Genomic DNA, 16,583 nt, shown 5'->3' on the forward strand with positions numbered 1-16,583 from the left:
TAATATATTTTCATTTAATCTATTGACCAGGTTAGGCCACACCTAGCCTCAATTTTGACAGCAATCCCACCCCCTTTTCAGCATTTCATTTAATTGTTTAGCATTTCTTTAGCTTCCCCTAGCACATGTGCATCATATCAAATGTGGAAGGTTTATCAGGCATGAAATGTGAATGTGTTCAGCTGACCCTTTCACTGCATTGGTAAACCTAATATGGTCAGTCAACTGAGACATAATAGATGCCTTGTGAATATTCAGAAAAAAATAATTCTTTAATATTGTATGATTGTTCATTAAAGTATATTCCCACAGCACATTTTCTGCATGGTATAAACTTTTCTTGTTTATGTAAGTACAAATAACATCCAGCAAGGTATGTGTTTTAAGGCACCTGAATAGGACATACACAAAAAGACAGAGAAGGTCTGTGTCTTTCCATCAGCTTTTTACACAGGTGCACATGCATTATTCATGCATGCCTCTGCTTTGCTTACCCTGACTGTACTTCCTGAATTTGGCTTGGATGTTGCTCATAAGACCTGCTCAAAATGGGCACCAAAATATATATATTTTGCAAAGTATGAGAGTATGACATTTCTGATTCTAGTAGGTTATTCCTCTCGTATTTGGAGCACATGTAAATTATTGTTTGAGTAACTGAATGTGCCTGGTGTGATTTTCTTGGCAGCTCTGTCTATAACATTTTTTTTTCATTATTTATGATGTTTAGTCATGATTTTAAATTCCTCTTTCCACATGTTTGTCATTCCGAATTGTGATTATAGACTAATCCCATCCATGTCCTCTGTCAGATATGGAGGGCACACATTAACACCTGTCCCCTGAAAGCACAAGTTGCAGTTTCACCGTTGCTATGCCAGCTAACTATGAATCTTTGGGTTTGAACTTGGTGTAGCATAAAAAAAGTGCACAGGATGTGTCAAACAGTGATGCTACCTTGAGTTTCACATGGCAAGTTAAACAGCACATTCTGTTTTGGAGTCACTCAATGGATGAGAAAAAATATATAGTGGTGGAGATAGCAATGCCCTTAAACCTAAAGATGTCTGTGGTGGGGCTGACAGTGCCACTACTGGATGAACTGTGGCAGGTTTGGGGAAACAGTCCAAAAGTAATGTGGATTTTATTTATGAAAACATTTGCTCAAACAGGAACAAACAAAATAAAAGAACAAATAAAGCATGAAACAAAATACAGGTGCAATAAATACAGCACAATATCTGCTCCCAACCTTACAGCAGGCAGTCCTCGCAGCAAGTAGAATAGTAAGCAGCTAATTTGTATTAAAGGTAGCTCCAACAAAAAAACAAAAACAAAGCATGAAACTAGATACAGATGCACTTAGTCAGCATCCAGCCATTCCAGAAGCCTGTCCTCCCAGCAAGATAAGAAGTAATCCTGGAGTATGAAAATGAGGTAAGCATGCAAAATCCTTTTGTCATCCATCAGCATGCGAAAAGCCAAAAAGCCTTGCCAGGATGCAAGTGCATGCTGTCCCCACACATTGTGGGGAAGATAGTGAGAGATGCTGTATAGAACCCAGGGATCACAGTTTAAGAGATTGGTTGCTTGGGGTCACAAAGTCTCAAAAAGAACCATAAAATACCTTACTGAGCATAATAAATGAAACAAAATATCTGCTTGCCGAACATCATTGGAATTCTGAGTGCTATGGAGAAAAGAAATTAACGTTTTGGCCATACCATCAAGATTCAGCAACTATATTGCTTATTTCGCGCCTGCAATGTTTTCAGAAACATAGGAGGAAAAAGAAAGTAAAACTTTTAAATTTATAACTTATAACAGACATCATCATTTAGAACAGTTTTCTGAAGTTGAGTGTGTTTGTTGAATCCGATATGATACACTCGTACGAGCCCTTCATACAAAAAAAGTAAGAGAGTTTTATGGTAAGAATAGGAAAACATTGCACGAGGCTCATTGACTCCAAAAAGGACTCCAAAAGAATCCACACATAAATGATTGATGAGTGAATACAACGTCCATGTTTTGCAATGGCCATCTCAGTCTTCAGACTTAAATCCCATCAAGTCTGGTGTCTAAACTGAAGAGGGTGGTCCATAAGCACAAACCAAGAGTATCAATGATTCTGAAAGGTTCTGCATGGAGCAATGGTCAAAATTTCTCCCAAGGTGTTCTTTTAGCTTATCACAAATCATTGGCAAAGACTTGTGCCTGTCATCTGTGCCAGGGGTGTTTACACTAAGTATTAAACCAGGGGTGCCAATAATTGTGAAACCTGCTTTTTGGGGAAATACATTTTTATTTGAAAAATGGTTGATTCCACTGCATCATTAATGAGACACAAAACTTTACACATGGTGGTAGATAAAGCTTACTGTATTTGAATAACTATTATTTTTTTATGTTTACAGTGTAAAAAAGTGCATTTTATTAAGGGTTCCAATAATTTCAGACCCCCCAATAGTAATAGCCTATTTATACATTTTTCATAGGAACTTTTGCCATGGAGTCAACTGAAACTTGACCTCTTATCAGGGGTCAATCCTGGAAGCCCTCCATTTAAAATGTTTCATTTCTGAAAGGTTGACAACGGAGTTGCACAGGGCCGCTTTCAACGAGTGTTTTAATGTCAGCCTTATTCGGAGTGTATACTTCAATTCAGAGCCCCCACCCTTCCTGGTTTTCTCCTGCCCCCAATGGGTTCTTCTTCTTCATTTTATTTCAATATCAAGTGTTAAAAAAACTTGTGAAATGATGTAATTAAATCGTTTGAAATGTGAGGAATGCATAATTTGCTATAAATGTTGTTGCATTATTTTATCAATATGTCTATTTTAAAAAGCCATTGTTTTTATCTACTAAAGCATGCATATACTGAGCAAAGAAGAGTCTCATATCTCTTGCAGCATCTGTTGAAAAGTCTAGAAAGCACTTTCATGGAAGAAAGACAGAGATAATGTGAAGCGAGGGTCTTTGCAAAACCAAAACAAAAAAAACGCACTCATCCTGAGAGAGAGCGGGGCGGAATGTGTGGAGGTGTAGGTGTAGAGAGGGGGGCTTTGGAACCACAACAGGTGACATTAACTTACCAACATTACCACTGAAGACCTAACATCCTGTCAGTGCTGCATGAAGAGAGAAGCAGGCAGCCCCTCGGTACCGTCAAACCTGGGTGACATCACAGAAAAAGCAGTCTTATTCTGTCGAAGATTCTGGAGACAGGGGCCACAAGCACCAGGGCAAGTGCGCTGCAGGTAAAATAATTCACTTTTTGTCTTGTTTTAAAGAGATGTAGTGTTGTTTGTACAGTAGTGGGCCTACCAACTCTGAGCACCTTCACTGCAGGAGTGTGGACCGAGTGCAGGTCTGAACATCGGAAGAAGGATGAGTTCTTTGTCTCATGGCTATGAGTAAGATTCCGACACCAACATTCAAGAAGTGCTGTTGTTTATCAAAATTACGGCGATGATGTTTATTTCTGCATGTGCTTCGGTATCCACCCAAATTATTAAATATTATTTTTCAAATAGGTGAGCATTATATCATTATATCTTGTATTCTTGTGTTCGTAGTCAGTCATGGTGATTGCAGCCCGGTTTCTTCCGCTTAGGTGTTGTTATACCGAAGACCAGACAACATCCTGTTGTGTTTTAATTAGTCCTATCCAGCTTATTTAAAACTCAAATCAGGAATATACACAATCCAAGTCCTGGACTTGGATATCATACTTTACAGTCATTTTGTCTCACAAACAAAATAGTTCTCATTAGCAGGAAAAACAGATCTGAATCACCACGGAAGAAGATGAAGGGAACGTCATCATAGGCTACCATCGTAGGAGTAGAAAGAACCTGCTAAGACTGTCTCAGGCAGGAACCGTGCACCGCTTAGTGCAGCAGATTGAATCATATCCAACCCGGGCGCTATTTATTTCTCTGTCTGCTCTGCTTTGCGAGGCTGTTTAATGAGTTTCATATTGAGGGGGTGTAATCTTTGTCAAATGCCAAAAAGGAATATCTTCTCTATCATCTCCGATGCGGCCCTCTAAATTTATTCAGCTGTCTGAACACAGCGTGCCCTTTTGGCGTGGAAGACTGACGCTTGTTAAGCGTCTTAAGGTTTCAGAACCACAGCCATTGCAGGGTTGACAGGAGAAGCGTGGCGCCACTGACACTCAGGGGAAGTTGCATTAGCACATAGTCACGTGGACCGGACCGAGGTGCATCTGGGGCAGGGAGAGATATGCCCACTCCTTTTTAGCTGCACCATTATATAATTAGTGGCATTATTGCTATCACTCCGCACAAAGATTTTCCCCTCGGTGTGGAGCACATGGTGAAAAAAAACTGAGCATCAAATATAAAGGCACTGCATGCTATGCTATTGGTACACTGCAGGATAGTGCTATATGGGGCATGTGAGAAAAAAAATAATATATATATATATATATATATATAAGTGTGGTTTTTATTCCAGGCCAGGAAAATGACTATTTGAAAAATGTTTAAATGTTATTGAAAAACATTCAGATCTGAGAATGTTAAAAGCGTATTTTGGAATTCATTATGAAATGAAATATGTTCTTTGTGATCCAATTCTGGGGCGGCCTGTAGCGTAGTGGTTAAGGTACATGACTGGGACCCGCAAGGTCAGCGGTTCGATTCCCGGTGTAGCCACAATAAGATCCGCACAGCCATTGGGCCCTTGAGCAAGGCCCTTAACCCTGCATTGCTCCAGGGGAGGATTGTCTCCTTAGTCTAATCAACTGTACGTCGCTCTGGATAAGAGCGTCTGCCAAATGCCATTAATGTAATGTAATGTTTCGTACTGTAATCAGCTGCAAATCTGGTTTAGTTCCAGTGTCCGATTCTTGTATCAACTCAATTCAGTGCTGTGTGCAAATCCAGATTAAATTATTTTCGACTTGAAAAATAGATCAATCGAAACACATAAATAAATAACTTGGTTTCTAGTTGTTTGATTTAATGTGAGAGGAAGACTACATTCACCCAAACATAATTCAGTCATTATTTATGATCTCAGTATATTGTACTTCTTCACTTTGATATGGTATGCACACATTGTGTGGAAGAAACACTGTGTGCTCTCTCTCTCAAACTAACAATTGAGATCATTTTGATGTACGATATGTGAGCCTCACGTGATACAGTAAAGGGCTCAGAAGTAATGCCTCTCTGACTGTTAGTTTATAGAAACCACACACCCCCTCCCCCTCCCCCTCTCCCTCCCCTTAGAATCATAATAATGAAACATAATAAGGAACAAACATCAAGTTTAATTATACACAAGGATTATGGTGGTTATTGTGTCTTGATCTTAAAGTTATTATGACATATTTTCAACTTCAGTTATGAATGTAAGCAATGACATGATACAATATTGCAAGAGATTTCAGACAAATGTAATGTAGTGCTTATTTCATTATAGACTTTCATGATCAAAACTATGAAAATAGAATGTAGTGGACATCAAATAAAAAGTATTTAAAGGAATTTAAATTAAAAGTCTAAACAGAAAGCAATTTCAATGTTTTCACTTTCAATTTCAGGAAACAAACGCCTCTTTTTCCATTGCTGTTGGGTAGTCAGGGGCTGTAGTGTTCCATGGTTTAATCCACTTAAATTATAAACCACTCAACTTTTCGTAACTGATCTAATAGTGGTGTGCTGTTTTAAGCATGGGTTGTGGTCATTAGAAATCATAGAAAGTGTTTCATTGGCCTCACCCTAAAAAAGGAAATTGATCAGGAAATTGATTATTTGATTGAGATGTGCAGTGATTAACATTTTGGAATGCTGCTTAGTGATATAGAGGTGCAGATGATCTTTACGATTAAGAAACATAATGCCTAATTAGTTGCCAGTGGCAACTTATTTTATTCCAAGGGTTTTACGAGGATTTTTCCTTTACTCGGTTAAAACAGCAAACACACGTCTTTTTCAACCCCAAATAACGAAGCAGACTGTCCAAAAGTAGGATTGTTACGGGAGAGTAATGTGATAAAGACTTAGGCTATACCTGCAATACTATACCAGCAAAATAAATGAATAAAATACCGGTAGTCCGTATTAGGAGGTAATACGAAATGTCAGGTGTTCATGCCGTCGTCGTTAACTGAGTAAACGCTTCAGTTTGATTTGATTTGGAGAACAAATCAAAAACCAAAATAGGTTATAATTAAAAAAACTAGTAGCATAATTCTAGTCTTATACCACATCTCGCCATAGCATTATATTTCTAAAGTCAAAGAGTTGGATAGAATACCTCGCCTGCTTAGTTCATTTGATGATTAACAGAGCAGTTTGTCAACAGAGAGAATGTAACACCTGACTATTCTATGTACTATAGACCTATAGTATTGGCTTACCTTGCTTGATGTTAACCGTCTATCCAATGAAAGAAGGAACGCTTTATTTACAATTTAGGGCGCCAGGGATGCCTGAAATGTATGCCAGCGATGCAACCGATTGTTTCTTATTGATCGATGGTCTGTGGGTAAACGATCCCTATTGTTTTATTTAATAAAGAGCCTAAAGAACATTCCATCCGCCAAACGGGTTTCAATTAAGTTGGTAATTTTAGTCTCAGGGACACGTACGCACGTCGCTACACACATGCACTCACGCAATTCTTATCTATTATCCCAAAGCAGAACCCACCTAATATTTCTCAACATACACGAAATTCGACCCAAATATGTTATCTCATATTTGACATAAGATAACATAAGATATTGTCCCATTATCTTATAATGTCAGGAAATAACACATAGCCCACAAATTATGGAAAACAGATTTACAAATCAGAATGCGCGCATATAAATATATGTTGCATTATAATGAAAAGTGCGAAAGCTCCCAGATTGAACCATTTTTTTTAACAAGAGGAGCCTTTTGGAAGCCTTTCCATATTACTACATTTTCATTATCATGCTTTCAGTCTTGTTCTGAAAAAATCTATAAAGGGATCAGGAGGAAAATGTGATTAATGCTCCTATTAGCATAGGTACACAGTAAAATGTCCAGTATTGTTTCATCTATAACAGGACAAGTATGATCATATGATCATAAGTACTTATTAGGCTATGTAAAAGTTGATTTAACACTGGACATTTTACTATTAACTTATTTGTTAGGCGCGCGATCCTGTCCAGAAAGACTCGACTTGTCTCATCAAAGTGACTAAGTGTCTTATCTCAATAGACACTTAGCCTACACCTGATATAGCCTGTAGTAGACCACATTATTGTAATTAATTATCTTAATGAGTCGAATTGAATTCTCTATCATGACCAAATACCGTAGTGACCCGAAAGTCACATTAGGTATGACTAATATGCCTTGATATATAGCTTTAAAAGTATACTAATTTGTATTGTGCATCTCTGCTGAAAGGATCCCTCCTTTTATATAGTACAATTCTTCACAAACTTACCTGCCAGGAATTGACCGCGGTTAGCATTTTTATGGAAAATTATTCTTTTTGGTATCTTCAGAAATTCACTCTTTGCAGTGTTATTCGATAGCCAATAGGTGGCGCTGCAGACTTGATGTAAGGCTGCATTAAATCACAGAACACTGTTGCTGCAGATGAGAGATCGCAGGTTGCTTCAGATTAATCAGTTGCAGTTAGATATTTATATTGAAGAATGTAGCTTTTACACACAAGTTACACATTAAACGTAGTCCGTAATTAAGAAGGGCTCTCATTTTCCAGAATATTAAGATACATTTACGGCCAATTATTAAAATAATATACATGGCTGATCGCCTGTCTATATTTAGGCTGTGATATTGAGCTTTTAAAAATAATCCCTTTGATATGCTTACGAATAATGTAAAAAAAAAAAAAAAAAAAATTTTTTTAAGGTTATCTTTTCCTTCTTTCTTTCGTGTTATAGTAGGCGTATTACAAACGAACCGTTTTTTTCTTCTTGCTTGTTTTTATACCATTCATCTTTGAGGCGTATTGATTGTAATAACTCAGCTCGAAGAAAGATACATTAAAGACTTCGTTTGTTTAATGTTTATCTTCGCGAAATAGCTAACCGAGTTTAAATGTATTGTTGAAGCATAAATGTTGATCAGTAGGCTACAGTAGCCTAAATAATTGATAATATATTATATTATATATAACTTTGGATTTGCCCCTTTAGACGTATTCTTGTTATAAATATACGATATTATAATTGTACAAAATATAGCCTAGAGGTTAAAAATGTAATTGTTTTTAAACACACCTGTTTCTTGTGCATTCATTCCTGCAATTAATGAAATACAATGGTATTGCGAGAAGGAAAACTTGTCAAACAAATGTAACAAATACAGTGCACTCCTGGATAAACCTGGATCAAAACGCATAGATCAATCAAAATATTAAAACTATAAACTATTAGTTTATAAAATGCCAATATACGCGAAAAAGGTTACAAATACAGTTTACGTGGCATCTTGGTCAATGTTAACAACCTTACAAAAACAGGTTCAAGGGTGATGAGGAAAGTATTCCGTTCAATAATTTCTATGTTAATTTAATTTGCCGTAGATGCGACAAACAACTAATTTAAGTTAACAAAAACGAATAGGCTATTTGTATTTATATTCAATAGGCCTTTTGTTGGGTGATAATATAAAATATAAAAAATAGAACAACCGGAAAATAGCCCATTAAAAATACAACTATCAAATTGTTAGATGCACACACAAACACGAAATGACTTTCTTAAATAATGTTGGTTAGAACAAGTTATAGATAATTCCATTCAATTTCAGTGAAAAACTATTTACAAATGTTTGGCTTATTTAAAAAAAGATATTCATCATTAGACATTTGAACTATTGCTATTTGCTTTATTTTGTGCAGAAGACGTCCAATAGTGTATAAATATTCGAGCCCAAAACAATGAATTAGAGTCACATGAAAATTAACGCGTTGATGGTTGCTATAAGCGCAGACTATGTATTCTCTCCAATTTATGGAAGCCTATATTTCATATATTTTCATATCACACAGTTGCTCGTTCACCAGAAAACAACTATGAGCGCTGTTACTATCACAGGACAATCGATATTTCGCTCAAAAAGTATACTCGGTATAACGATTGTCATGCAAGTGTATTATTTAAAGCAATACACCCGGTTTCAAAGCTCATTTAAGTATTTCTCTGAGTTATAAGATCACGTTTTTAGCGCGTGGGACGGAAATATAATAGCCACGTTTTTTCCCGGCTATATTTGTTTCTCCAAGAAAACTGAACCCCCAAAATGTTAAGGTTTAGATTTGAGGTGTCAGAGGCATGCTGAGCTGGACGATGTCCTCTTGAATCGTAGTTGCTATCCAAACACAAATAAACAGAGAAGAACATTGGAGTTAATCACTGGGAGAAGGCGTGTCGGAGGGCGGGCTTCGCTCGCCAGTGCCTGAAGCCCTGAAAAGTGAAGGACCTGCTACTCACTATTCGCATTCAAGTCTGACTCCACTGAGCATTGGACTCTGAGTGCTGGTCCTCCTTTAAACTCAGCAGCCAATGTATTTCATTTGTATGTAATTTGTTGCAATACATATACTTTGCAATAACGCGCAAAGTTGATTTTTTATAGGTTTTAAGTTCTACTGAAACAACAATGTACTCGTGGAAGAATTTAGAAGAGATTTGCTGACGCTTGATTGGGAGTTCCTCGCCGAACACTACACGTTGTGGATTACTGAAATATTGCTGAACACTTTTCAGCGACCTTTGGCATCCACCTATTAAAGGGTAAGAGTTTGGATCGCGAATTTAGTTAAACGTGTATAGATTAGGGTACATAATGCATGCTAACAGTTGACCCGTATTAACCTGTAATTAACTACAGACATCGTCGGTAACATTAAACTCTACTTTAACATTCCATCACCAAGAAGGCTGCATTAATAGGCCCGATATATTTTCAAAATAGTACAAGTAATAATACAATGGACACGATGCACCTAACCTCTGCGACTTAATACTTTTATGCGCACACATGAATGCTGTCTAAATGCATTTTATGTAAGCTCAAATTAAATATATAGCCTATATATCGAAGTTACACATATTCAATTTCAAATAAAGTAGCCTATACAACCTCAAACAACAGAACAGCCTAAGATTTAGATCTCAGAGTGACCACAAGCAATACATTCAAAACATCTGTCAAGTGTTTACAAAAAGCGACGTTATACCACCAGCTCTGGGCAAGCTGTCAATCACCATTATCGACACTAATTAATTCTGGTCGTCGGAGATTTTGAATATCACTTTTCTTTTCACCTGACCATTTGGTCATTCATAGAGGAATGTCTCAAGTCATGGAAATGTTATCTTCAGGCTTGAAGTGATATTACAACTGCAGGTATGAGGAATGTTTGAATACAGCATTTGTAATTAGCTTTTAGTAACAGGTGGGAGTCAATGTTGTAGGCCTATTGACTAAATTACCTATTTAAAAAATATATGAAGTAGAATATGCCATGAAGCTAGCCAGCCGTTGAATTTTATCAGCCATGAATATAAAATGTATACGGCTAATAGTAGGCTATTGTTGCTAATGAGAGCATATGCTAGGAGAAGGCTAGTGACGGTGCATTCATTTATCATAATCCGTATGGCTATGCGCCTGTTAACCTTTGGCAATGTGTTGAATTTAAATGTAAAACGAGGAATAGTCCATAGAAAACCTTGTCATGGACGGTCATTATTTCCGTGTTTTTGCAAACCCAATGGAATTACCGAAATCGTACAAAAACCATCTAAAAAGACTCATGAAGGCACTTAATGAGTAAAATAAGACACAAATAACGAAATGTACAGTAGCTCTCGCTTCTTTTCAAGCAAAACACTTAGGCCAAGCTGATCGATGAATTCCCCGCGGTGGAAATAGGCAAATGCTCAATTGAAAATGTGCAATGCTGCGTTCATACTGAATGCAGTCTAGTAACCTCGATAAAATAAAAGGCTACTGCAGATCAGTCTGGTGGGAAAACTTTACCTTTAAACTTGCAGTTCCGCTCTGCTGGTTCGCGGAAAGCCCGTTGCAGTCACACAATTCTCATTAACTCACTTCACCGGAATAACATGGACTAAATCCTTGAGACACCACGGGGTGATCTGGATGTTTTACAGATGGATCCTACAGTGCCATTCTTTAAACCATAACACTGTCATTTGTGTCATGGTGAAGCGGATGTAGAAAAGAGTGTGCCTATTCAGGCCTGCGCAGGTAGCTGCAATAAGTATAAAAGATGAATCGCAATACATGTACCTCCTCTCCTCGTACTTTTACTAATGGCAACAAGGGCCACTTAACATAAAACATCACATTGTTGTTGCGAACTTGGACATTTGAAGATAGGCTACATAATAGGCTATAATGATATGTTGCGTTTACCAGCGTGACACATAGACTATTAAACAAACAGATATGTGTTAAAAATAACATCGCTAATGGCTTAAGTAGCCTTAAAAATAAATTAAACCTTTGTGTAAATGCGACGGGCTGTTAGCCCGTTTTGTACGACTTGCAGATCTTCCTTTTACTGCTTTAATCCCACACTCAAGTAGGCTAGTGGATTTCAGTTAGTTTTTGATGGTGTTTGTTTTTTTTTCACCAAGCGATGGAGATTTCCAGCACAGTCGATAAAAAAAATAAAAAAAAAGAGTTACATTTCAATGGGTCATACAGATTAGGCCTAATACCTTTTGTTTTTAAAATTATGGTCGGCTATCCGTCAGAAAACATAGCGGTAAAATTGTTCTGGGATATAGGCCTACGTTAGCAGTTGTATACATGGACTCCAAATACAAAGCACAGTAATTAGACGAAGCCTATTTATGTATTTATTTTGAAACCACAATATAGGCCTAAGCTAGTCAAAGTTGAAATATTACATCATTCAACAGAAGCGTGCAATATGATTGTGCACCGCTGATTTGTAATTAACACTGCCCTTTATGATTAACAGAACCGTTCACCCAAAAGCTACTCTCGATATTTACAAAGTAAATGATCTATTACTGTCGTGTTTACCTTTTCCTACATTTTCTTGATATTTCATGACATGTAAAAAGTCACTTCATTGGTTATCGGGGGTGACATGTTAAAATAAAGAGTGCTTTTAAAGTAAATTTACATGAAAAGATATAGGCAGTTTGTTTTCCTTTTTAAGTCATTACACCCTCTTGACTATATTAATTGTATCAAATTAGCCCAATGTCTGTGATTGTTGTTCATATAAAGATGTTGAAAGTTATCCTTCGTTTCTCACGCAGGAACTTGAAGGGGTTACCGTGTGAAGCTATTCGCCAATATGGGGAGTAAAGCACTACCCGCGCCGATTCCGCTTCACCCATCCCTCCAGCTGACCAACTACTCCTTCCTCCAAGCTGTCAATACCTTCCCCGCGGCCGTTGATCACTTGCAGGGACTGTATGGTCTCAGCGCTGTGCAAACCATGCATATGAACCACTGGACTCTGGGTTATCCGCACATGCAAGGACTGAGGTCAACAATCACCGAAATGGCAGCTGCCCAAAGCTTAATGGATCCGAGATTTCCTTTCCCAGCTTTACCGTTTGCTGCGCACCTTTTCCACCCGAAGCAGGGTGCAATCACGCATGTCCTCCCCGCCCTGGCTAAAGATAGACCGAGGTTTGATTTTAGAAATCTCGCCATTGCTGCCACCCAGGAGGACCCACCGAAATCAGGGGATCTTTCCAAGTTGACAGCGGGCCTGGGGGGCGCGATCTCTGAGCTAAGTAAATTGTCCCCGGACAGAAAGCCAACGAGAGGACGGCTGCCTTCGAAGACGAAAAAGGAATTTATTTGCAAGTTCTGTGGCAGACATTTCACTAAGTCATACAACCTCCTCATCCACGAAAGAACCCATACAGACGAAAGGCCTTATACCTGTGATATTTGCCACAAGGCGTTTAGAAGACAGGATCACCTGAGAGACCACAGGTAAGCAGCCTAGAACTGACTGTTTGACTCTTTCCATTGCATAATGGCGCGCTGTACTGTGTGCAATATTATAAGGCCACTTAGGATAATGATGGTGATGATGATGGTGATGATGCTTAATAATGATAATAATAATAGTAATAACTTGTTGCTTTGGACACGGTGGAAGAGGTTAATTATGTTTTTGCATTATTTAATAATGATGTTATTATCTGCTCTGTTCAGCTTCCGTTCCTCCACAAAATGTCATAAATCGATTAAAGCTCTTTTTTCCATGACCGTGTGTTTCCTTGTTGTGTTCTGGGAGGGCGCTAAAGCATTACAATGCGCGAGCTGACTGAAGTTACTGTACTCATGTGCATATAATTCTCAAGCATTGTATGGAAGCAATTTTAACTACTACGCAAAAAAAAAAAAAAAAAATAGAATAGGAAAAGCGATACATAATTTCAACAAATATCCTTGTATTGATTTGCAGGTACATCCATTCCAAAGAGAAGCCTTTCAAATGTCAAGAATGTGGGAAGGGGTTTTGTCAATCGCGAACTTTAGCCGTGCACAAAACATTACATATGCAGGTAAGCCTTCATTTCACTTTACAGTATACTTTATTCCGTTTATTATACTTAAAGTATACTTTTTTACAGTATACTTTATTCCGTTATATAAAGTGTTTTCTAGGACAGCATTTGTTTAGAAAAACGAATGCCTAATTATTATCGCGAATTCATGGATATGTAATTTTGAGACGTTTTATTAGATTCATTGTAATTATAGAATTACATACATTTCCTGATTAAAATGGACAGTGGTCTTTCGCACTAATTTCAAGATGAATCCCCAATTAGTATAGACCAACCTGTCAATAGGCCTACGTTATGTTTATGGACAATATACGATTATAGCAGGCTGTGGACATTTATTTATATAATTCATTATAGACACATGTAACCTATACTATGTGTGCACAAAATAAATGATGCCATGAGTCTTGTACAGTGGCAATATGAAAAAGATAATATATAGAAAACACGTTTTAAAAAAAATATATATATATATATATATATTGAAAGGGAATAATCCTTTGCTTGCTTCAAATCTAAACAGGAATCGCCTCACAAATGCCCGACATGCGGAAGAACGTTTAACCAAAGAAGTAACCTGAAAACTCACCTTCTCACCCATACAGACATCAAGCCCTACAGCTGTGACCGCTGCGGAAAGGTGTTTCGGCGCAACTGTGACTTGCGACGGCACAGTTTGACTCATACCCCTCCTCAGGACTACTAGCCACGAAGGCTGGACATCTAAAAACTATTTTAAAGAACGGACAAAACAAAAACAACGGAAACAAAACATTTTCAGACAAACCATAGCTCTATCGGGACAGATAGGCTATAACACATCCCAGTGGACTGGTTGGATGACTCCATTAATAAAACAAGCAGGAACCAAGCCTGGTTGTTTCTTCTCAACGTGTAAATACCAAGGCTCTCTCAAAACCTATGTAAATAAAGTTTTTTTTCTATAATTACTGTCTTTTAATTAAAAAGTGTAAAAGAAAAAAAGTTTTCTAATTTTTGGAAGTATGTTAAATTGTATTTTAGAAATAAAGAAAGTTTAATATTCATCAGCGTTAATATGGTACTTGTTTTTTTCCAGGATTTATTGAGTAGCATACATTCTGAATACTTTATGAATATTTTATGTTTTCATATTTGGACTTGCATTATGACCATAATAAACTACCGAATAGGGATACTTCTTGATCATCCATTGCACCCATTGCATTTTTCAGAATTTATTTCGTCAATATATGCAACTGATAACTTCAACCTAACATTCCTGGAATTCTTGGCCGACACCGTGTCATTTCAAACCGTTTCCATTTAATATAGGCTTCAAACCTGTACTCTAAAGCTTACCATGTGGTTCTCAAAACCGCGGTTTTCGAAAAAAATAAAATAAATAACATTAACTCACCAAGCTCAAGTTTTTATTGAATTAAATCACATTTATATTTGACAGTGATTACCCAGAGTATTTAAATGACACAACATGTTTGTCATGCCGCCAAACGTTTGGATTCTGTTTCTTGTCTTTTTGATTCTTACATCTGCACGTGCATAATTCACCTGCAAATCATTCAAGATGTGTAAAAAGAGCGATATAACATGAATGTATCAATTATATATCAGTGTTTTAGTTATATTCGACAATATTATATTCCAAGGAAGCTGCAACTATTATTATAAATGGGGCGCAATAATACAAATATATAATGTCATAACCTTGCAGATAATTTTAGAATAACAGCTCTCTATTAGACGCGTGGCATTGCATAACACCTGCGACAAATAATGCGATGATAGGTACTAATACATATAATACATTATATTATACATATATATTTCGTATTATAGCCTATGTATTATATGTATTGTGGAATATTGGTTAATGTTTAAACCTAAACCAAATCGACTATTTACGTGTAAACTGCTACATCCCCTTTGGTATTTTAAGCTGAAGCTAAATAATTTCAGAATGTTCACCTTTGTCATTTTTAACGGGTAATGACAGCGTTTAAGGTAGCTATTTCAATTTAATGATTATTTGGTTGATATTTCAGCCTCGGCCTATATTATTATTATTATTATTATTATTATTATTATTAGTAGTAGTAGTAGTAGTAGTAGTAGTAGGCCTTGTAGTAGTAAAAGTATTATTATTGTTATTATGCATCAACCTATAAATTCACTGTGACTGAAAACGGGAGTTAGGCAATTCTTCAACAAATATAGGCTTAATCTCATATAAAACATTAATTAAAAAGAATTAGTAAATATTTAAGGCAAAGCATTTTCATTGAACAGGCCTATATCCTGAGCTATGGTGGCAGAAGGCTCGAGTAAGCAAGCCTAAAAAACGTAAGCTCGTTTTTAGCATGAAATTACAGGCCGCATATATAGCCTACCTATAGGTGTGCTGGGTGAATCTCTGAATAAATATTAACAGCAGCAATGGGTCAATGTCTGAAACATTCAAGGAAGTTAGCAGCAGTATGTTGATCAGAATGACAAACAGAACGATGAAACCTGGATTTTGGGCACTGTTTTGGATTTGTTTTCTACTGATTCGCAAACTGGGAGCTAAATATTTATTTAATATTCATCAAAGAGCATTCCTCTCATTATTTTCTTAGTACAACACTGGACCATCTTCAGATTAACTGCCTTTCCCATGCTCAAGTAATTGAAAATGTGAAAATATAGTTTTGGCTAGCTCTTGGCGGCATGGCGGCTATATTAGTCTAATGCAAGTTTAAACGCACATATCATTCATTTTCAATGTCCTATCCACTGTTTACTATCTGAGCCAGAACTCTTTATAGACGATTATTATTGGGTAAAATCACATCGTACACACAACTATGTTTCCGCCCTTCATTGGTAAAAAGGCCTATGAGCAAAATGGGTCTATTACGTATCGAATAATGAAACCTTTTGCGCGCATTTTTACCTCTGGATTTGAGCAGTGAAAGAATGGTCGACACGTATGAGCTAATTTCGTGCTGCT

General features: G+C 37.0%; 1 protein-coding gene across 2 annotated transcripts; it reads left to right on the plus strand.

Moving 5' to 3' along the window:
* Window positions 1-3,140: 3,140 nt before the first annotated feature.
* Window positions 3,141-14,491, plus strand: osr2 (odd-skipped related transciption factor 2). Of its 2 annotated transcripts, none has more exons than XM_061215691.1 (4): window positions 3,141-3,260; window positions 12,317-13,007; window positions 13,486-13,585; window positions 14,115-14,491. In XM_061215691.1, exons 2-4 carry the CDS (start codon window positions 12,355-12,357, stop codon window positions 14,295-14,297), a joined length of 936 nt encoding a protein of 311 aa, XP_061071675.1. In that variant the 5' UTR covers window positions 3,141-3,260; window positions 12,317-12,354; the 3' UTR covers window positions 14,298-14,491. The 2 variants fall into 2 exon arrangements, with proteins under 2 accessions (XP_061071675.1, XP_061071683.1); XM_061215699.1 differs by having other exon boundaries at window positions 14,197-14,491.
* The last annotated feature ends 2,092 nt before the right edge of the window (window positions 14,492-16,583 follow it).

Source organism: Conger conger, chromosome 1 (assembly GCF_963514075.1).
Source record: "Conger conger chromosome 1, fConCon1.1, whole genome shotgun sequence".
NCBI lineage: Eukaryota > Metazoa > Chordata > Actinopteri > Anguilliformes > Congridae > Conger > Conger conger.

What these genes read in the sequence shown, in the direction of transcription:
- osr2 (XM_061215691.1), top strand. Translation starts at nt 12,355, where the DNA reads ATGGGGAGTAAAGCACTACCCGCGCCGATTCCGCTTCACCCATCCCTC. An exon ending in GATCACCTGAGAGACCACAG is followed by an intron (nt 13,008 to 13,485) that starts GTAAGCAGCCTA and finishes ATTGATTTGCAG; the next exon opens with GTACATCCATTCCAAAGAGA. An exon ending in ACAAAACATTACATATGCAG is followed by an intron (nt 13,586 to 14,114) that starts GTAAGCCTTCAT and finishes AAATCTAAACAG; the next exon opens with GAATCGCCTCACAAATGCCC.